At 38.9% G+C, this 22,750-nt stretch overlaps 1 protein-coding gene across 1 annotated transcript; it reads left to right on the forward strand.

Annotated features, from left to right (window-relative positions):
* The first annotated feature begins 2,202 nt into the window (after positions 1 to 2,202).
* Positions 2,203 to 18,116, forward strand: Iru (E3 ubiquitin-protein ligase Iruka). Its single transcript, XM_034977442.2, has 8 exons — positions 2,203 to 2,432; positions 4,647 to 4,814; positions 7,438 to 7,496; positions 8,284 to 8,543; positions 9,303 to 9,464; positions 10,353 to 10,592; positions 11,559 to 11,591; positions 12,773 to 18,116. Exons 1-8 carry the CDS (start codon positions 2,349 to 2,351, stop codon positions 13,030 to 13,032), a joined length of 1,266 nt encoding a protein of 421 aa, XP_034833333.1. The 5' UTR covers positions 2,203 to 2,348; the 3' UTR covers positions 13,033 to 18,116.
* The last annotated feature ends 4,634 nt before the right edge of the window (positions 18,117 to 22,750 follow it).

The following is a 22,750-nucleotide window of genomic DNA, read 5'->3' on the forward strand; positions in this document are numbered from 1 at the left end:
ATACTGTGGTATTTAATATATTACGAACTAGCTTTTTCCCGCGGTTCCGCTCGTTTTTAGGGTTCCGTGCCCAAGGGGTGCCAACGGGACCCTATTACTAAGCCTCCGCTGTCTGTACGTCCATCTGTCAGCGGGCTGTATCTCGTAAGCCGTAATAGGTAGACAGTTGAAATTTTCACAGAATGTATTTCTATTGCCGCTATAATAAAAATAATAAAAATTAAATTAAATTAAATAAAGGGGGCTCCCATACATGGAAAAGAAGTCGAAATAAAATTACTAAATTTTACGCGGACGAAGCCGCGGGAAGGTAGGTAAAGGAATAAAATGTGAAATGAAAATATTTTTTATTTTTGATAATATTTACTATTACACAATCTACATACCCATAGCCAAAATTCCCTCATTGTATGAAGAGACCCAGCAGTGGACCGTAAAAAGATGTTAGACCATAGTTAATTTATCCTTCCCTAAAACAGGAAATATGCACACTATTTGAATTGTCAATACTCAGAAGAGACCTATCTGTTTATTTTATATTCTTTGATCGGAAACTTTAAAATACGTACAACGATAACTTGATACGTACTTATGGCATGTGACATAAGGTACAAATTGCAATGAGTTGCATTTTACACGAACGTGCACGAGTTTGTTATTGTTAAATAAGTGAAAAATACGAATTATATAAAAGAAATAGTTTTACTTACGAATGAAATGTGATTCCTTGACTTTTGGAAACCTTGCTTGTGTAGTTTGTGCGGAATCTCATCACACACGACGGCATTTTCGGTTGTTTTGGGAGACGAAAACAAAATACACATTACTATCAACGACGTCATCGATAGCGCGACGCCAGCGGGCGACTGAGCTCAGGTTTGCTAATTAGCTTAGTTTTAACGTGCCACTTGCGGTCCGCGTATAACGTATCTACCTATTTTCTTCTAATATCATTGATACTTAGTGTTTTTGGTGCAAGAAATATTTATTTTTCGAGTTAGAACATAGCAATAAAGCATGAAAGAAATCCCCAAAAAATGTTCGTTTATTTTGATCACAGCTTACAAGCTATTTTATAAATCGTTCAGTAACTAATTACTATTTGTTGATTAAATACAGTGTATATGGGACATAATATACCTACCTACAGCATATTCCTAACCAGTTTAGTTTTTGAAGCCCCTATCACAAAAATGGTCTGATCCTGACAACTTTGCCGGCCCCCGGCTGCCCATTTGCTTATTAATTTTAAAGTTAAAAAATAATAAACACATATTGGTATCTACTCAGTGAGTTCTAAACAATGACACACAACATGCTAGGATAAGAATAAGAAATGGGGCTCCTTTTTCATGTATGGTTGCCCCCCTGAAAAATAATTTACCTACTTAATTGAATTTCTAATTCAATATTTGGTTGTGGGTCAATGTTCTAATACCAAAATTTCAGGTATGTTACTCATTTAAATTATGAGCTAGAGACCCGTGACACGCGGCCACAGAGATAGACAGGCAGACATATTACAGCAGAGTGACACAATAGAGCTCCGTGTTTAAATGCTCTTGTGATACTTAGTTAAAAAAATTAACTAAGTATCACAACTAATAGTAAGTAAAAAAATTACAGTCAGTGCTCGTTAAGTATCCACCCGTTATACTGAAACGGTTTAGTAGATGGGTGATCGAACTTTCAATAATTGAAACAGAATTTTAGTAAACTACCAGAAAAAATCCACTAGCCACTAAAATCAATATTTCGCCACTAAAAGGGAAGTCGAAACCACCAGTTTTAGTGGAAAATCCACTTAGTTGGCAATCGTTGGCCCAACGACAGATGGCGAAGGTGTTGCTAGTACCTGAAATTAAATTAGCAATGGAGTGGTCACGGGTAACTTTAGAAATAGTTTATTACAAATTAGAAAGAAAGAAAGAAAACTTCTTTATTTGATCACTTTTTGGTTAGATTTTCACTTTTGTAGTTTGTCCGAATTATTCTCACGAGCCGATTATTACAATAGTTTGCAGTCGCTATTATTGTTTGCCTCATAGAGACCTGCGCCGTGGTATGCACTGGCCTGCACCCTGCACGAATCGTGCACATGCGCACAAAAGCAAACGAACACGCGAACACGGTTATTCACTTTTAGTACTTATCTATGGTACTGAATATTTTTATCATCTGTGTCCATTGCCATTTGATTTTCGTCTCTAGTCTGTGGTCTGAAAAAAAAACAGGCATGTCTCAAGAAATGGCGAATGATAAATTTTTGTTCATTGATTGAAAGCGCGGTCCCTGTATCATTTAATTTGTAAAGTATTTGTTAGTGTTACTGTGAATAAACAATAAGGATGGCTGATGCTATGGTAGAGCGAAGACCACCACCACGGTTCTTTTGTCACAGATGCCTTTGTGAATTCGAAGATGTTCAGCAGGTAAAAATCAATAGATAGTTATTATTGCCACACATTTTCCCCCAAATTCCTCGTAATCGTGACCTGTGATGCAGTTTCAAGGTCATGTCGTGTCAACTGCGTATCCTGGTTGTAGCTGCCGGGTGGTTTGAAATGAATAGCATCCTAATTACCATTTAAGTTGGCTTTTCTGTGAGCCCAACCGGTAGGAAATCCCAATTTAGGCTTAGCTTGTGACGTACTACAAAATGATTGAGATCTATTAAACGCTGGCGTGTATTTACAAAGTTTACATGCAATTACATCATCATAATAATAAAATGTATTTATGTATGAAGTTCTGTACTTTGTACAAGTGTGTTATAAGCTGTTGACAATGATACCAATTGAATAGAACTAGAATTGGATACATGTATTGTAAAATGCAAATAATGGGTGATAGTATTCCTTTCCTGCTATTTCATTCACATTGCATTGTAAAATAATGACCACATCAAAACTGGTAATACTATACCTATGAAGTAGTTACTAATAACGTAAATCGTTACTGGTCCTAATAATAATGATGTTATGATTAAACTATCGCAAGTTATATTCGCTATAAATATATTTGCCTCTCTGTTGGATGGGTTTGAAACTGGTTGGGCATACTCTGGCAAAAATATATCTTGTGCAAGACTTATTTTGTCACAATGCCTGGAAAACTACTTTGACTGTAATTTAACCATGACATGCTGGTGGAAAAACATCAGGAAAATTCTAGAATGAAGATCGGCAACTATGCCTAAAGTTATGTAGCATGTGAAATAATATTTATCCTCCTAATCTATTTATGTATCTGTTGTCTATTACTCATAGATGTTTTTAATGATAATGTCTGTATGATGTGTGTCTTTTTATGGTCAGTCAATTTTTTTGACTAAGCAAGTTGATCAGTATTGTGACTAATTCTGTTGAACACAACTCTAAGCTAAATTAAATTCATAAGTTTTAATTCTAGTACTATCCTTTTCCACAGGGAGCATTATAAAAGGGATACCTATATATTTAAACCTGTCATGTTAGTTTAGTTTAGATATTGTGTACAACAGAATTAGCCACAAATGTTACTATAAATCAAATGCACTGCATTAATTTAAGTGTTCTATGACACAAACAATGACCAAGCAATATACCAATTCAAAGGCTGCAACATAAGTGGTACTGTAGCAATGCCAGTTATAATATTATGTAAATGAAACTTGTTTCTTAATACTTTCATGAATCATTTAACTTGAATCTTATAAACTAATCATGAACTCTGCAACTTGTTAACAAGTTAAACAATTAGCTCATGTTTATAGTGATTTTCTCCTTACTCCGAAAGTGTGTTTGTTTGTTCGTTTGTCCTTCAATCACGTCGCAACGGATCGGCGTGATTTTTGCATGGATATAGTTAAAGACCTGGAGAGTGGCATTATTATTATTATTTATTATTTAATTAGAACGGCCATAAAGCCCAATTACACTAATTAAACTACGAGTACTAACTAACATATATATACTTACAAAAATTGTTAAAATTACAATTATTAATAATAAAGTCATGTCAAAAAGCAAAATTATAAATTTTCACAAAAGTGCAAGATCTGCCCCATGAGGTCAGCCCATTTGTCAGCTGTATGTCACAGCGAGGGGACTCCTTCAGCAGCGCGTTGAGCACAGCCAAAGTGCGCAGTATGGGTGACCTGGAGCGCGCTACCGTGCGACTAAAAGGACTTACGAAAAATTTGGAGCGGTGGCGGAGGTAGCTGTAATTAGAGGGTGCATAAACGCAGCAGAGCTTGTTGTGCGGTTCAGACTTCAGAGCAGTCGATCACACCCCTAAGAATCTTGCAAATTGTACCAATTTGGTCGTAGTCTCTTCGGTTTTTTAGCGAGTGGAAACCCAAGTGCCCTTGGAGAAATTTTGTGGGATACATAAATGGGTAATACCCGTGCAATTTCTTATATAAATACCTTAGAAAGGCTTTTTGGACCTTTTCAAGTAGCAAGGTGTTAGGCATAGGCTACTTTTATCCCAGGAAATCAAAGAGTTCCCACAGGATTTTAAATAACCTAAATCCATGCATACAAAGTCGCGGGCACCAGGTAGTCATAATAAAAAAAGTGACAATTAATCTTATTTCATAGCTGGTTACGAGAAAATAATTACCGAGAGCCATATGGTATTAACATGATTAATATCTTTTGCAGGACTATGTATGCCCATACTGTGATGGTGGCTTCATTGAGCAGTTGGAGGAGGATGCCCCGACGCACGGGCTCATACCCAGTGATGAGTACAGCGATGCGGACATGAGCAACATTGATGACATGACTGTTGATGACCTAGGACTGGACGATTCTGATGAGTTCACCACGGTATGTTATTATTATTATTTTTAATAGACTAAGCAGCTTTCGCTGATGCGTCTGTATCAGAAGTGCTTCGAGTTTTGTCCAATCTATTCTTGAACTGGTTAACAGAACTTAACATAACCACATCCTAAGGCAATTTTCTCCATACGTGAACAACTCTGTTGGTCAGAAAGTGTTTTAATGGATTTGACGATGGATTTTTGCATCACAAAAAGTCTGTTAACTTTGAGTGTCTCGCGGGAAAGGCCTCTTCCAATTCTCGCCAGTGCTTCGGGTCCTGTGCCACCCTTCTCCAGAATAGCTCAACCGGTATAGGAGTGGACTGAAAACCGAAAGGTCGACGGTTCAAACCCCGCCCGTTGCACTATTGTCGTACCTACTCCTAGCACAAGCCTGACGCTTAATTGGAAAGGGGAATATTAGTAATTTAACATGGCTAATATTCTTTAAAAAAAATAAAAAAAATACAATTAGAACGGGCATTAGTTAGTTATCAATATTTTTTATATACTAGCTGATGCCCGCGACTTCGTCCGCGTAGATTTACGTTTTTCAAAATTCCGCGGGAACTGTTTGATTTTCCGGCCTTTGTGTTAATCCAGTTTACAATATATCTCCATTTCAAATTTCAGCCAAATCCGTCCAGTAGTTTTTGCGTGATTGAGAAACAAACATCCACACTTTCACATTTATAACATTATTAAGATTAGGAAGAGTAGCTAAATGGGACTATTATTCAAAAGAAATGCCAATAGGTACCATATTTTTTAAAAATAGAAGTCTTATCTTTAAAAGAATACATAATATAATGTCTTATCTTTAAAAAATACATATAACATTTTTGACTGTTATCAAAGAATCATAAAAGTTTCATGTTTGTAGTGCTTGTGGTTTTGAAATAGAAAATATTAATTTCATAAAAATATATGATTTACGAGATGATTCCCGCGACTTCATCCGATTTAAAAAACCTAAATTGGTTGTTTTGTTTTAAATTCAGTGGGAATTCTGTTTTTGGGAAATAAAAATAAATAAAAAATGCAGCCAAAACTTTACAAAAGTAACAACTCAGTCTATACAAAATAGATGGTATTGGTCTAAAAAGTAGCCTGTGTCCAAATCCGGAAGGCAAGCTATGGCTGTACCTTTTGGTAATTATTAGTTAAGCAGCAGGGTTAGCATGGGCGGGGATATAATTTTCTCCCCGGGGAAAGGATAAAATCTTTATCCCCTCCGACAGCTTTATCCACTCTCCGAGCATGGGCTCACGGGTGGATATAATTATCCACAGTGAATAAAACGGGGGACTTTTCGGTTTTTGGATCTTTTCCTTTACCTTTATTGGGTTAATGGTAATTGGTATTTGGGACCTATTTTGGGTTTATGTTGGGGTTCCCAACCATATTCCAAACATAACCCAAACACAACCCAAACATAACACAAACACAACCCAAACATAACCCAAACACAACCCAAACATAACCTAAACCCAACAGGTACCGCGAGACATGTTTTGATTTTTTAAGTTCTATGAGAATAAACTTAAACCCACGTCTAATGTCGAGGATAAAATTGTCCCCGAATTAGGGATAAACTTCTCTCCCCTGTTGCCGTGCTTTGAGAGGTGGACAAGTAAATTTTATCCCTCGTCAGTGGATATAATTGGGGGATAAAATTTTTGTCTCCTGCCCATGCTAGGGGGGCAGATGGGTAGTAAGGAAATAACAAATAAACACTTTTGCAATCATAATATCATTATCGATTTTTACACACTACATAATATATTATTAGGTTCACCCATAATTTTGTGTCACAGAATTACCTACTTGTAAAATATGTAGTATCAATTTTAAGTGTGCAAACTTATTCAACTCTTATGACAACACATTAATATGGTACCTCCATGGTACCTCTATAGGTACCATATTAATTAATATGACACTGTGGCCAATTCCGTTGTACACAATCTCTAAACTAAACTAAAATGGCACGTCTAAATTTATTGCTATCCCTTTCATAATGTTGCTTGACTTTTATATTTTCGTATTATTATATTATTGTAAAGCTTGTTTAAATTATCAAATGTACTGTTATAAATTTATAATTAATATCTATTTAAGTAATCTGTAAAAAATTGTAATCCTATTTGGTCTTATTTTCAGTCTGTTATTATGTAAAATTATATTGTATATATCGCTGTTGATTGCAAAAAACGAATAAAATAAAAAGGATAGCACTTGATTTAGACTTGTTAGTTTAGTTTAGAGCTTGTGTACAAGAGAATCAGCCCCATTGCTCACTTAATCCATGTTTTTAAGGTTCTGGATCTCAAGGGTGTCAGTGGGACCCTATTATTAAGCCTCTGCAGATCGTCCGTCTGTCATACGTGAACCGTATACGGTACATACGGTATAGAGTTGAAATTTTCACAGAATCTGTAATTCTTTTGCCGCCAAACCCAACAAATAATAAAATTTTCAAAATAGCTTCCATGTAAATTAAAAAAAATGAAAAGTTATTTTTATATGATGGTATGAAACTCTTCGTGTACGAACTACAGGTGGTGGCAGAGGTGCACTTGACCGATTTTTTTTGTTCTTTAAAATGATAATTTATTTGTTTGCAGAGCACTCCACCAATGTTGAATGACCTCGCGTTTCTAATGTCTGGCGAACAACGAGTACGGTATGTGTCTTTGTTATCATTTTTAATGTACTATAGTGTAAACTAGCTTATGCTCGCGACTTTGTCCGCGGGGACTACACAAATTTCAAACCCCTATTTCACCCCCTTAGGGGTTGAATTTTCAAAAATCCTTTCTTAGCGGATCCCTACGTCATAATAACTATCTGCATGCCAAATTTCAGCCTGATCGCTCCAGTAGTTTGAGCTGTGCGTTGATAGATCAGTCAGTCAGTCAGTTAGTCACCTTTTCCTTTTATATATTTGAGATTATAAGAACAGATAGTCTAGTGTCCTGAGTAAGTTTTTGGATAAATATTGTAACATAAATCTATCTTTGTATGCCAATGGCGCCGATTCTGTTGCCTTTCTCTAAATTTATTAGAGTATCTGCATCTTCTTTTTTTTTAATATTGCTAACAAAGGACGGAACATGAATTTCACATTTAAAAGATCTAAATTTTAGAGCACGCTACATATTTAAACGATACGCCCGCGACTGGCAGCTAAAGTCACGAGGCAGGTCTGACGGCTCTAAATTAAACTTAAAACTGTCAAACTATGTCTGTCCTTTTCATATTATATTAGTAAATTAAAATTAAATTTAGTTGTGCTCAGAATCAGTGCCAGTGTACCTTTTCCCCAGGTTCGGCCGCTCCCACCCCAAGCTAAAACCGTAGTATATATTGTATTCCGGATGGCGCATCCGCGCATAGTTGTATAAAGTCACACAAAATTAAACTGAAACATTTGAGTTGAAATGCAGTAATATTTTTTTTTAATTTTTCAGTAATGCGATCGCAAACGCTGTAGCGACTACTGTGAACGGTACGAGTAATACTATAGCCAGCTTTACATCAACGATAACCACCACCCCTTCTGGCGGCAACACTACCACCATCAGCAACAGCAACCCGCCGCGAGGCCCCACCCTGCAGGAGGAGCTGCTGTGGCTCATCAGCGGCGGCAGGCCTCCTGCGGGCGCCATGACTGCGGGCGCGCCGTTCGTGCTGGTTGGCACTCCGGGGGACTATGTGTTTGGCGGAGAAGGTGAGGCAGAGTATGCAATGAACCAGAAACTTACTTTGCTGTAATACGCTGAAACAGGTTGTATGTGTGTGATGCAACATGCAGCATGCGAAATGCACCGCCCGCCCTCCCACTGCTAACCATGCAGGAAAAGCAGCCAATCGGCAAGCAATACGCACCACCACGCAGCACCACACAAAACACACTCGATGCACGTTTCGCCCCGACACCGGAGCATCCTCAGGAAATGTAGACCTTACAATTGCACAACTGCAACGTGAGGCAGAGTGGCAATACTACCATCAGTAACAGTAACCCCCAGCGAGGCCCCACCTTGCAGGAGCTGCTGGGCCGATGAGTGATGGCAGGCCTCCCCATGTGATAATGGCACCGATTCTAAGCACAACCTAATTTTAGAGTATTCGCACCCTCTTCTTACTAATGTAATATGAAAAGGACAGAAGCAGTTTGACATTTCTAAATTAAATTTTTAGATGGTAAAACCCGTGTTTTAGCACGCACTCGCGAACCTACTGTTTAAATTTGTATTGTGCACTAAAATTTAGAGTCTTTAAATGTGAAAGTCATGTTCCGTTCCTTTTTAGCATTAGTTAAAAGAAAAGGATGCAGATACTCTAAATTTAGTTTAGAGAGAGACTAGAGAATCGGGGCCAGTGTCCATATGTGGCCATGTGTGACTTTCCCGAAGTGTGACTGTGGCTACGTGTAGCTGTAACTATATTTACGCAGACCCTAATTCTGGGTGGTTTGTCGTTTCAGGGCTGGACGCGGTGGTGACGCAACTGCTGGGTCAGCTGGAGCACACCGGCCCGCCGCCGCTGCCGCGCGAGCGGCTGGCGGCCCTGCCCACGCAGCAGGTGACGGCGGAGCAGGCCGCCGCTAACACTGCCTGCTCAGTTTGCTGGGAGAACTTCGAGCTGGGTACGCAAGACCAGTGGTTCTCCAAAACTTTAATGCTTAGGTTATTAGGGGTGCGGATTACGAAAATAATATCCATTTTCAGCTCTTACACAACTCTCGTACATACTGGATATAACACCAGTGGGGATCCATACTGCTAATTTATCCCGACAGATGGCTCTTAAGAGAACCTGTCATAGAGTTCAGAGTATCATCTGCAAACAACACAAACAATGGGTCCGATTCTCTAGTACACAATCTCTAAACTAAACTAAATTAATAGGTCTAAATCTAGTGCTCTCCTTTTCCGCAAGCAACATTATGAAAGGGATAGCAATAGATTTAGACGTGCCATTTTAGTTTAGTTTAGAGATTGTGTACAACGGAATTAGCCACAATGTTGTATTTAATTTGACATTGGCTGGACCTCTTGTGGCGCCCTCTGAGATCCGATTTGCCTGTGGCCCCATTGAACTCCTGCAGTTTTGCAAATAACTTTGATGTATGATTATTATTATTACAGACTAAGCAGCTTTCGCTGATGTGTCTAGTATATCAGACAGAAGTGCTTCGAGTTTTCCAAATGTTTGTCTAATCTATTGTTGAACTGGTTAACAGAACTTGACATAACCACATCCTTAGGCAATTTATTCCATATGTGAACAACTCTGTTGGTCAGAAAGTGTTTTAATGGATTTGACGATGGCAATTGATATTGTAGCTGCATATCATGTCCCCTAAATCTAGGATTGCTCCTTCTCGGAAACATGCTCGCAAAATTTGGGACAATTATAATAATTATTTAGTATTTTGTAAGTTTTAATTAGATCACCTCTTTCTCGCCTGCTTTTGAAGCGATGATAAAGCCGTTTTACTCCACTCTAATACTATACCAACATTGTGTTGCAGACGAGACCGTGTCCCGGCTGGAATGCGAGCACATCTTCCACCAGAGCTGCATCACGCCGTGGCTCGAGCTCCACGCCACGTGTCCCATCTGCCGCCGCTCGCTGCTGCCGCCCGAGGCGCCGCCCTCCACCACCGCCAGCACCACTGCCAGCACCACCGCCAGCACCACCGCCAGCACCGCCACCACCGCCACCACCGGCCCCCCGCCCGTCACCACCGCGGCGCAACACATCCGATTACGTGAGTCCAGATCCACCTTGTGACATGAAGTTTACGCTTGGCCACAGCTGCCAACTCATATAACTTACTAGCTAATGCCCGCGACTTCGTCCGCGTGGGCTACACAAAATTTCGAACCCCTATTTCACCCCCTCCAGAGTTGAATTTTCAAAAATCCCTTCTTAGTGGATGCCTGCGTCATAATAGCTATCTGCATGCCAAATTTCAGCACGATCCGTCCAGTAGTTTGAGCTGTGCGTTGATAGATCAGTCAGTCAGTCAGTCAGTCAGCCAGTCAGTCAGTCAGTCAGTCAGTCAGTCACCTTTTTCTTTTATATATTTAGATAAACTAACTAGCTTATGCTCGCGACTTCGTCCGCGTGGACTACTCAAATTTCAAACCCCTATTTCACCCCCTTAGGGGTTGAATTTTCAAAAATCCTTTCTTAGCGGATGCCTACGTCATAATACCTATCCGCATGCCAAATTACAGCCCGATCCGTCCAGTAAACTACTGGACGGAGCTGTGCGTTGATAGATCAGTCAGTCAGTCGGTCACCTTTTCCTTTTATATATTCAGACTAGCATCTCGCCCCGGCTTCGCACGGCTAGCTTGAGAGGAACTACTCCACTATACAATGTTTTCGTGTGACTATGTAACACAAAGTGCACGCCAATTTCTTCCGACTGATGGATGCCCGCGACTTCGTCCGAGTGGATTTAGGTTTGTCAAAATCCCACGGAAACTCTCATTCATTTTCCAGGATTAAAAGTAGTCTATGTCCTTTTCCGGGATGCAAACTATCTGTGTACAAAATTTCGTTAAATTCGCTTAAATATAATAAATGGGCCGTTATAAGCAAACACACACTTTCGCATGTAAAATGTTAATATGGATGTCATTCAGGACAAAATACATTCTTAGTTATTACAATTAGGCAACTGTACAAATTAATATTTTGTTAAAGTTTACATTTTTTATTTTAGGTACTCCACTGTCAAGTCTCTTTGTAAATGCAGGTATGTGCCAGTCAGTTATTTGTTTTAAAAAGGTTACTCCATGCATTATGTAACACATTCGTTAGAATTACAAGACTTGATTTATGTACATTCAAAGCCTCTTACCGGTAAAGGAGTGGACTGAAAACCGAATTGTCGACGGTTCAAACCCCGCCCGTTGCACTATTGTCGTACCTACTCCCAGCACAAGCTTGACGCTTAGTTGGAGAGGAAAGGGGAATATCAGTCATTTAACATTGCTATTATTCTTTAAAAAATAATACAAAAATACAAATACAAAGGCCAAAACTCGTTTAGCACCTTAATGATCGAATTCACTTGCACAGCACGGCACGGATGTGCGCCCTAGTGTTTGTGTGGTGTGTTTATAGAAAAAGGTCATAAGTGCGACTGATTGTTGTTGCGAAGTTTTTGATGCAATAGTTTTGCGGAATTGCTACTCGAATTCTGAGGCCGACCGTACATATAAATTTTTTTTACAAAAAAAATAAAAACCGACTTCGTTACACAAACACTAAAAATTGAAAAATAATTTAATTTATTACCGAATATATTATGTATATACAAGAGTTAATATAGTTCCATAATAATACTTTTTGGTGCCGGTGCCAATTAGCTTTAGCTGCGCGAATCGTCTAGACTTCATATTTTTATGGGACTCCACAATGGCACCTCATTGGCACCGACCCCAAAAAATATTATTATGGAACTATATTAACTCTTGTATACATAATATATTCGGTAATAAATTAAATTATTTTTAAATTTTTAGTGTTTGTGTAACGAAGTCGGTTTTTATTTTTTTTGTAAAAAATTTTTATTTCACAATTTTTAGTGGCCCCATGGAATTATGCTATGACTGGTTAAAAATCTACTGTTTACTAAGCTATTACACTGATCGCGAGCAATTTACTCTTATTCGTTGAGGAGTTCCAGTATCTATCTTCGAAGATGTTCATCAGATCTTCACCAAATTGAAATGGGACCAACTTTGAAGTATACCCTTTCCAACAAAAAAAGAATTTTCAAAATCGGTCCAGGCGTTTTCGAGTAATCGGGGAACATACATAAAAAATAAAAATAAAAAGATTCCGACGAATTGAGAACCTCCTCCTTTTTTTGAAGTTGGTTAAAAATTTGAAAACATCAAAAACTAATTTAAAATTTTATTTATTCCACAGCGCCCCACATTGTAATCCAACGTCGCGCGGGCGCGCTCCCAACTCTAATCCGACGGATCCCGTCCCAGACTCACACCTGGGACTCACTAAACGACACTAGCACCTCTGGCTCAATGTCCCCAGCCTCATCAGTTACCGCTGGGGGCATTTGGGCTGCACAGAACCGCTCCTCAAGCTCTACCGGCTCAACCAACTCCTCAACATCCCTCAACTCAAATGACATTAATCGACAGTACAACACTGACATGGACTATGATTAGAGAAGATAAACTATGAATAAAATAAAAGTGAAAGTGAAGCAAAAGTGAATAGTGTTACACAATGGTTGTTCAGTGAAGTGAAAGTGAAAAGTGAAAGATTTCAGGAGACTAGATGTAGCTGTGTGACCATTGTGTGAATTGTTCTTTTTATAATATTATCATTGTTCCAGCCATACTGGGTGTATTTGAAAATGGCTGCAAGCTTTGAATAACCACTAAAGATAATTGCATACTTGTATAAGAGTCGCGCGTCAACTCTAAGGCCGCATTTTTACGAGGCAATTTATAGATCTCAGGCTTAACCACAATTACACCTGTGAGTTTTACTAACGTAAGTAGTTTACGTATTTAATTGACAACAAATTTACTAAGGTAAATGACACTTATAAGACGTGTGTTTACATTACAAAATTTGTCGTAAGTCAATCATGTAAGCTCCTTACATGAATAAATCTTACAGGTGTAATCGCGGCCTTACATTTGTGTTTGTTTGCAATTGCTAAATTAAAGTTACTTATAATTTAAGTAACTTTTATTTAGCAATTGTGGAAACATGCAAAAATAAAATGTGAGTTTGTGGGTGGATGTGTGTATGTGTGAAGGTATGCTCTGAGTGTTTGTTTGTATGTATATGCATAACACCAGAAACTTTATTTATTACATTTATAAATTATTGACTTCTGTAACTAAGATTTTAAAGACAAAATAATTTTTGTTTTAGAAAAATATTTAGAATGAATGAACTTATTTTATCAAATTAACTGTTACTGGTAGAAATTAATAAAAGCACATTTGTGTGCTGGCAAAAATATAATTTACACACATCAGTGCAAAGCCTAGTTTTGCACTTGAATTCAACTGAGCTAACTTAAAAGGTTTTCGTAATATAATGTACGCGACAGGTCGAGAAGGCAATCGAGGAGGGAACGCCCCGCACACGCGCACAGCCCCCGCGCTAACTAGGTGCGGGCGAGCGCGGGTGACGTGCGAGTGTGCAGGGCGTCCTCCCGCCTCATACCCTGATTGCATCTCAACCTGTCGCGGACTATACTTAAAATCGTATTAAGTCATTACAGAACCTTTCATTTGAGGTATGTTTCATATCTCTTAAGGAGTTTTAAACAAATAAATTTGACCTTTATGACAGTTTGTACCTATTGGTAATCTGTTAAAATAACTGTTAGATAAAGTTTATCTGGCAGTAGTGAAACAGGCTCTTAGTTTCATGTAAGTGTGCCCGTGGTTGAAGCTGTGATAGCCTAGTGGTTAGGACGTCCGCCTTCTAATCGGAGGTCGGGGGTTCGATCCCGGGCACGCACCTCTAACTTTTCGAAGTTATGTGCGTTTTAAGTAATTAAATATCAAAACATCGTGAGGAAACCTGCATGCCTGAGAGTTCTCCATAATGTTTTGAAAGGTGTGTGAAGTCTACCAATCCGCACATGGCCAGCGTGGTAGACTATGGCCAAAACCCTTCTCACCCTGAGAGAAGACCCATGCTTTGTAGTGAGCCGGTGATGGGTTGATCATGATGATGATGTGCCTATGGTCCTTTCAAAGCCTACTATTGCAAGCTTGCAGGCACTTTTCAAATCATCCTGTATATTATATAATATACCACATTAAAAGTTGTGTGCCTTTTATTTGTATTGCAGAACATTGTAAGTTATTAAATATAACGTGTAAAAAATGAGTTCTCAGGTGCCATTTTAGCTCTGTGTCAAATGTCATATCAAAAGTACGATTTTAGTCCTTATTAAAAAGGTGAAACCTAGAGTATTTAAACTAATAGAGAGAAAATATCTATGGTTCTACCGTGTATTTTTTAACACAGAAAATGGCGGCGTTTGTTCATAGTATCAGCTAATCAGCTGTCATAACAAAAGATTAGGTTATTTATTTACAAGAAAAACAAGTACTTGCGCTGGCACAGCAAATGGCGGATTGTGCCGAAACCCTGTTTTTATAGTTATGTTGAACTGTAGTGTTGTCTCTTACACACTTATGAAAATTTCGATAAGCTTGAGCTAGTTTCCGATCCGCTATTTTCTATAGGACATTAGGGCAACTCTTTTTATCTCTATGGGTGAAACGTACATTTGACGTGACATTTCACCCGTAGAGTTAAAATGGCGTGTGAGAAGTCATTTTGTACGGACTATAAATAAATTATAGTCATTGCTATATTAATTTTTAATGTATATTATTTAAATAGTCAGTGGGAATAGATAGTAGTTTTTTGCTACATTCGTTTTGATGGGGTTTTATTTAATCAACTGTTTGACTTAGTGCAATGGATTGTGTTGAAGAGGAGTTTATTCGTAGTGCGATCCAAACAAATGTATTTTGACTCTTATTTTCTGTACTAGCTGATGCCCGCGACTTCGTCCGCGTGGAATTAGGTTTTCTAAAACTATGTGAGCAATGTCAGTTTGGTCAAAAACGGCTGGTGAAAATTATTCAATACTAGCTGATGCCCACGACTTCGTCCGCGTGAAATTTGGTTTTTAAAAATCCCGTGTGAACTCTTTGATTTTCCGGGATAAAAAGTAGCCTATGTCACCCTCCAGGTCTTTATCTATACCCATACAAAAAATCACGTCAATCCGTTACACCGTTGCGACGTGATTGAAGGACAAACCAACAAACCAATAAACAAACACACTTTCGCATTTATAATAAGGGTACTGATGAAAAACGCCTAACGACCTCTAGGTGTTATAGTTCTTGTATTTCACGAAGGCCACTGACTCATGCTTTCAGCATGTAGCTGGCGCCAAGGGAAATTGTCGCAGGATTCATTGGCGTCTGTCACTATTAAAGGCAAATTGTCGCAGGATTCATTGGCGTCAAAAATCTTGAGTCTTTTTCTTCATTGGTTCCTTTATAGGTATAGTTCTTGCATTTCACGAAGGCCACTGACTCATGCTTGTGTTTAAGTCGTATCGGTATACGTAAGGTACACTAAATGTGTGCGTTTGACAGCGCTTGCTCGCGACTGATTGGCCCGACATGCACGCACACTTATGCAATGACCATGTAAACGACGTTACCACAAGTAAAGTTCACTCGCCTTCGTGAATTGCAAGAACTGTACCATTGAATTCTCCAGTCAAGTTAGATTTAAAATAAATGAAATTTTACATAAATAATAAACTTGCAGTGTGTACATACTACATTTGGAATAATAAAGGTTTAATATTATTTTGTTTTGTTAAATAATATGGTCGCATCCACAAAGGTCTCAGCATATTATCAAGGCTTATTCTGTTAGTACACCAAAAAAAAAGGAGGATGTCTTTGATAATTTAAGCCTGTACACGATAGATTATAGACAAGTTTCCGCCGCGCGTTCCGTTTTTTTTCAACCTTTAGATTTAAATAGGAAACGACTTCTGGTCAGTGTGGATGCTTTCTTAAAATCAATGGCGTTTTAACTGGCACTTGATTAAAAAATATCTAAGTTATTGTACTAATTATTATTATTATATTCTACTCACAAACTTTGTCTAGTTATACAAAATGTAACCAACTTATTATTTACTGACTTTTTTTTGTTAAAAAAAAATTATGAAATTAATGTAAATTTTGTAAATATCCTAGTTATAGGAAATCGTTGCTGTTCACTATTTAAATATAACAAGAAAAAACACAAATTTTTGTTTTTAAAATCCTTGCAATCTATGACAGGTCGAAATGGCAATCGGGGAGGGAACACCTGCACAGCCCCCGCGCTAACCCGGTGCGCTGAGAAACTTTCATCTTTTATAAAATAAGGAGGGTCCAGCACGCGCTGGCTCTTACGGTTCTATGCAGATGGTGCTTGCAGTTGGTCCAAACTTCAACTTTATTAAACAAAAATCATATCCAAGTAGTTATCAATAGTACCACCATAAAATTTAGTTACTATAGCACTGCATGACCTAAACCCGAACTTAAGTAACGCTTATTCGTGACTTAAATAGTCCATTTTACTTTATTAATGCTAACTCACGCCGCATATCTAAGGAACAAAATTTTTGCACAGTGTAAAACTGGACTAAGTCACAGATAAGCGCTACGCAGCTTTAGGTCCGCTAAGGCACGGTTTCCACCTAAGCGGAGTAGAGGGGAGATGTACTTATCCAGTCCACCAAACAGATTTTTAAAATTATGACTTAATATTTTTTTCACGGCATCTAGAGTTTGATAGGTCGATTGAGCACATCCTCACCGTGCTTAAGTGGAAACCGGGCTTAATTCACGCCGTGCAATAATCGACTATTTAAATCACTTGTACCGTAATTAATTTTAATGGACTTGTATTATAATGTAATTCTATCCATATTTTACATTACAATGTTTTGTAAATTGTGTTAACTGTATAGTATTTGTATATAAAGTTTCCAGTTAGCAAATAATAGAAAGGAATAACATTCGCTGCAAGAGTATAGGTGACGTCACACTTCTAAATCATTTTTAAATAATAGCAAATGTGTCATTTCTCGTTCAAAGAGCCGCATGCAGAAGACGCAGGTTCGAGTCCTGCAGGTTCCGCAATTTTTGATATGTATTTAAAAATTATTTAGAAGTTTCCTTGAAAATTATAAAAATATGACGTCAAACTTCTTGAACGCTCTGAGGCGCTGAATAGAAGCGTCGCTTTAGCGTTAAACAGTAGGTCGATTGTAAACATTCTAATTATTTATCACAGACACATTCGCAATGACAATATATTGTACAGTACGCGGCAGAAAGTAATGTACATCGGTCTTTAGAATGACATTTCGGCTTTGTAGAGCGTTGTCTCTGTCACTCATAGCTATATGACGTTTTGTCGGTCTCAATGACAGGGACAACGCTCTACAAATCTGCTATATCCTTCTAAATGTCGATGTACATTACTTTCTGCCGCGTACTGTACTTACTGGTACTTACTTAGTACTTGACATGACAGTTGACCGAAATGGCGCGTGAGGAGTCATTTTTTACGGACTGTAGCCGCCTTTTGATCTGGTGGATTTTTATTAGCATTTCAAATTTTATATCTAGACAAAATTGTAACGCCAAAGACTGAAGTCTTGATGTTTTAATAAAATAGAGATAAAATTTGAAATTGTTGTTATTTTAATCACCACTCCGAATGTTTAAACTATACTCGCCCAAACGTTGGGCTCGGCTGGGGCAGCGTTCAGGAAGCTTCGAGATGTCTTCTTGTCCAAAATTCCTCAGTGCTTGAAGACTAAAATCTTCGAACAGTGCGTGTTGCCAGTGATGACATATGGATCCGAAACATGGTCGCTAACTATGGGCCTCATAAGAAAGCTCAGAGTCACTCAGCGGGCGATGGAGAGAGCTATGCTTGGAGTTTCTCTACGTGATCAAATCAGAAAGGAGGAGAGCTAGAGTAACCGACATAGCTCAACGGGTTGCGAAGCTGAAGGGTCAATGGGTAGGGCACATAGGTCGGAAAACCGATCGGGGTCCTAAGGTGCTGGAATGGCGACCTCGCACCGGAAGGCGCAGCGTTGGAAGATCCTCCACTAGCTGGATCAGACGAGTCGCAGGGAGGCGCTGGATTCAGGCGGCGCAAGACCGTGGCATGTGGAAGTCCCTACAAGAGACCTATGTCCAGCAGTGGACGTCTATCGGTTTGATGATGACAACTCGCCCAAAAAGGTGCGAAATCTGTGTCCAACGAACGGTGGGAATGCAATGGCCATAAAATTTATAGCCTCAATAGCTCAACAGGTAAAGGAGTGGACTGAAAACCGAAAGGTCGACGGTTCAAACCCCGCCCGTTGCACTATTGTCGTACCTACTCCTAGCACAAGCCTGGCGCTTAGTTGGAGAGGAAAGGGGAATATTAGTCATTTAACATGGTATTCTTTTAAAATAAAAAAATAAAAATGGAGGCATCAGTACCCATATTATAGATGTGAAAGTGTGTTTGTTTGTTGGTTTGTCCTTCAATCACGTCGCAACAGAGCAACGGATCGACGTTTTTTTGCATGGGTATAGTTAAAGACCTGGAGAGTGACGAAAGCTATTTTTATCCCGGGAAATCAAAGAGTTCCCACGGGATATTTAAAAATCTAAATCTTCGCGTACCGAAGTCGCGGGCATCAGCTAGTAATACTTATTATAAGTTCTTTTAACAGCTGATACTGAAGCGGTGCAGGTAGAGTGAGTAAAAGTCACGCTGGCCATACACTATCAACCATCAACAATAAATTAACTAAGTAAATCAACTATAATAATTTCTATAAAACATTAAAATAAACACTTTAAAATTAACTTAACGGGTTAGACGATTAATCTAACAGCCGCGGTCGTCGGGTTACCACTCACAGGTGTGTATAATATTATCGAAGTATATACTTAGTTAGAAGTCGGTGGTACTGACCCACCGCACCGCACGCGTCCACGCATCTGCCAAGTTAATTGCTTCTACCTGCACGTTGCAACGAAGCTCCTAAGGCCACTGACCGCCTGGTTCTTACGAACGTGAACCCATACATTATCTGGCAAAAAAAAAACGAAATGAGGCCCCATCTGCCCAACTTGTATGATTTTTTTGGAATTATAGAAACGGATAACCTCAGTTTTGATGAAATTGCTATGGAAAGTTAGCACTTAACAACAATCTCATCTGTTGAGTGTTCACCATAAATAGTAGGTAAATAAGATCTGTCCATAGATCCATAGGTGTTTGCCAAAGACCTTTTGTGTTTGCAAACCTTCCACATCTCCGAAGTGGCACAGTATAAGAAGAGACACTACTCCTATGTCTGATCTAGTGGTGAATGGCGACCGCAACGACTGTCCCATAATATGTATGTAGATCCTGGAATTACTGGGGCCGCCTCAGGTCGCTCCCTAACCGCACAATTGCTCTAGCGCTAGGCTTCGTTGGACCTCTGGTAGGAAGTAACATACTGTCGTTACTCTATGGTAGTGGTGTGATAGTAGCATACGCTTGACTTGGATTTGGCATTATAATCAACGCCTATGCAGTCTAAAGTGCGCGAAATCCACTCAGATTTTCCGGTAGACTGGTAAACTAACAAGTCAAGCGAAGCTTATTTACCACACCAGACTTATTTTAATTGTGATATACCTACTTACGTTTGCCTAAGCGCAAATAATCTTTAAAATGATGAGTTCTAGGTTTTGCCTTGAAGATATTTAGGTGGCAGGAAACACGGAGATGCCGGAAGGGCATTCCGTGCATCAGCGGTTCGTATCAAAAAAGTTTCGTGCGAGTGGATTGGATGTCGACCACAGAAGAATGCCAATATTCATGGTTTGTCGCTGTTCTGTTGTAGAATGGTGAAGGAGGAAACAGGTCGTGAAGTTCCTGAGCACACGTTCCAAAGTAGCTATATCTGATAAAAGACCGATAATAATGAAAATATTAACTAGGTGACATTGCGTCGGTTCTGTATTCAAAATAGGTAATAAATTACGCTTTTTGATTGTCGGTTGTTGGATTTGTAAGATATAGTGGTGATAACTTTTACGCGAACTTAAAACTAAAGCTACGAGGGTTCCAAACGCGCTCAGGTCTGAGAAGAGCCCACAACAAACTCAGCCGGGCTCGTTTGTGCACTATAGTCACAGTTCACGACAGTTAGGGCACTTCTATCAAAAAATCGAAGCTTCGACGTCACTGGCAGGCGTCAAATGTTAGTACATTAAAATTTAGACGCAGCTAGCCCTAAAGTAGCCCTATTTTTTTCGATTTTACGTCACCATAGCCTATAATATTTGACATATCGTGTATTCAGGATCAAATCGAGAGTTCCCTCACACTAGTTCACTCTACTATACTGCACAAGAGTGCGGTGCACTCTCTATTCCCTCAATCTCATAGCCCGATGGGACGGAGATCTGACACGACCGGAGAGAGATCAGTCGCAGCAGGACCGACGTCTTTACGTTTACCTACATGCAGTAGGTATATCGTTACAAAACACAAAACACCATAAAACGTGTCTGGCGCGGGCGACGGCAATTAATACAAAGGTGCGTGCGCAGCTGACTGTGCACCTGCCGCCATCTTTAGCATTTCTTTAACTTTTTTTTCGCCATCGAAGTTTATAGTTAAAGAGATAGCTGCAAGATTTGTTAGGAAAACTATCTAAGGGCCGATTTTTCAATCATCAAATTACTTTTATCTGCTTTTAGTGTGAACAATAATTACAAAAAAACATGGTGTAATCAATGGAATTTAACATATTCGTGGTCGAATATCTCTGCTCCGATGTGGTTTAGCTATATTATGTGTTACATGATAACTTTTGTTTGCTTTTCGCTGTTCTTTCTGAAAACTATAGGGCCTGCAATCACTAGTAGACTTTAAACTGCTAGCAGGCCTTTTAATATAAATATTTTACAGTCATCTCAGACGGTCATTCTTTCTCTTTGGTTAGGTTAAGATGTCTGTTGATGGTTAAATTTTAATTATAGGTAATGTGTTAAATTAAAAAATTACAATCCCGCTTTTTTTTTTTTTACTTAATTCCTTCCCAATAAATTTTAAATCTTTAATCCTCAGGAATTCTTACAACCATCTCTGAGCCTACAACTTTTTTCGCCATCGAGTTATTGGCCTATTTTTTATGGCGCAAGATGGTCGCGCAGCTGACGCCCGCGCCGGTTGTTGTAAACCTTTGTTGTCCGTTGCTCCTTGGCCTTAGGGATGTCTAGGATAATACGGATGCGGCAGCTGCTGTCCACAGATTGAGGGTTTTATCTTTTAGGCCAGGTGTGGGTGCTTGGGTGCCAGGTGGCTAACGGGTAAAACTTCGAGCGATGTATCTGGTGACTTAGGCCGGTAGGTAAATTTTACTAAAAAGAATAATCTCTTATCTTTAATGAATGCTTTCGATATGCTTAGCCTAGATAAAAGTTTCTCGGCTAAGCACATCGAACGTGCTTTAATTTGAAGTCAGCCTAAGGTACCTACGAAGCATAGGCGTGAAATCGAGTCAATTTGATTACGTATACCTCTACCTATCATTGGTAAAATACTTAACTAATTATTATTTTGACATAGGTAAATTCATAACATTTCCCGCCAAGTTTAATTGCGACAATCCTGTTTTCTAGTTTCGCAACATGGGCGTTTGACTTGGGACCACCTGCTTTTTGTAATTTCAATATAATTATTATACAAACCTACATAATATTGTGTGTAGGAAGGTACGTGCCAACGACAAAGGCGAAATTGGATCGAGGACTCAAAATTGCGGTCATTTAAACTTATTTTTGCGTTGCGATGTAGGTAGGTAGGTGTACATAGCAGTTTTTGTTGTAATGGTTTTTTAAATCATATGTGTATAGGCGCTGTGGTTTGAATGCGTGTATTTTTATGACTGTAGGTTTGAGTTTCAACCCTGTTCATTTCAGGCCTTTTTTTGGGTTTTTGTTAAAAGCTAAAAATGTTTGTTTGTCTTTAGTTTGCGCTGCGTTCCGTGAATAGTAAGGACCGATAGGTTCGATCATTTTCAAAACTATAGTCAGGCATACTCCGAGAAAAAACGTGAGTTGAGGCGTTTTATCTGTTTATCAGTCATAGCTAAAATGACTAAAACTATCATATCCATACTTTCATACTTTATATTATAAATGAGAAAGTGTGTCTGTCTGTCTGTCTGCTAGCTTTTCACGGCTCAACCGTTCAGCCGATTTTGATGAAATTTGGTATAGAGTTAGCTTATATCCCGGGGAAGGA

The sequence above is a fragment of the Maniola hyperantus genome, chromosome 17 (genome assembly GCF_902806685.2).
Source record: "Maniola hyperantus chromosome 17, iAphHyp1.2, whole genome shotgun sequence".
In the NCBI taxonomy this organism is placed as follows: domain Eukaryota; kingdom Metazoa; phylum Arthropoda; class Insecta; order Lepidoptera; family Nymphalidae; genus Maniola; species Maniola hyperantus.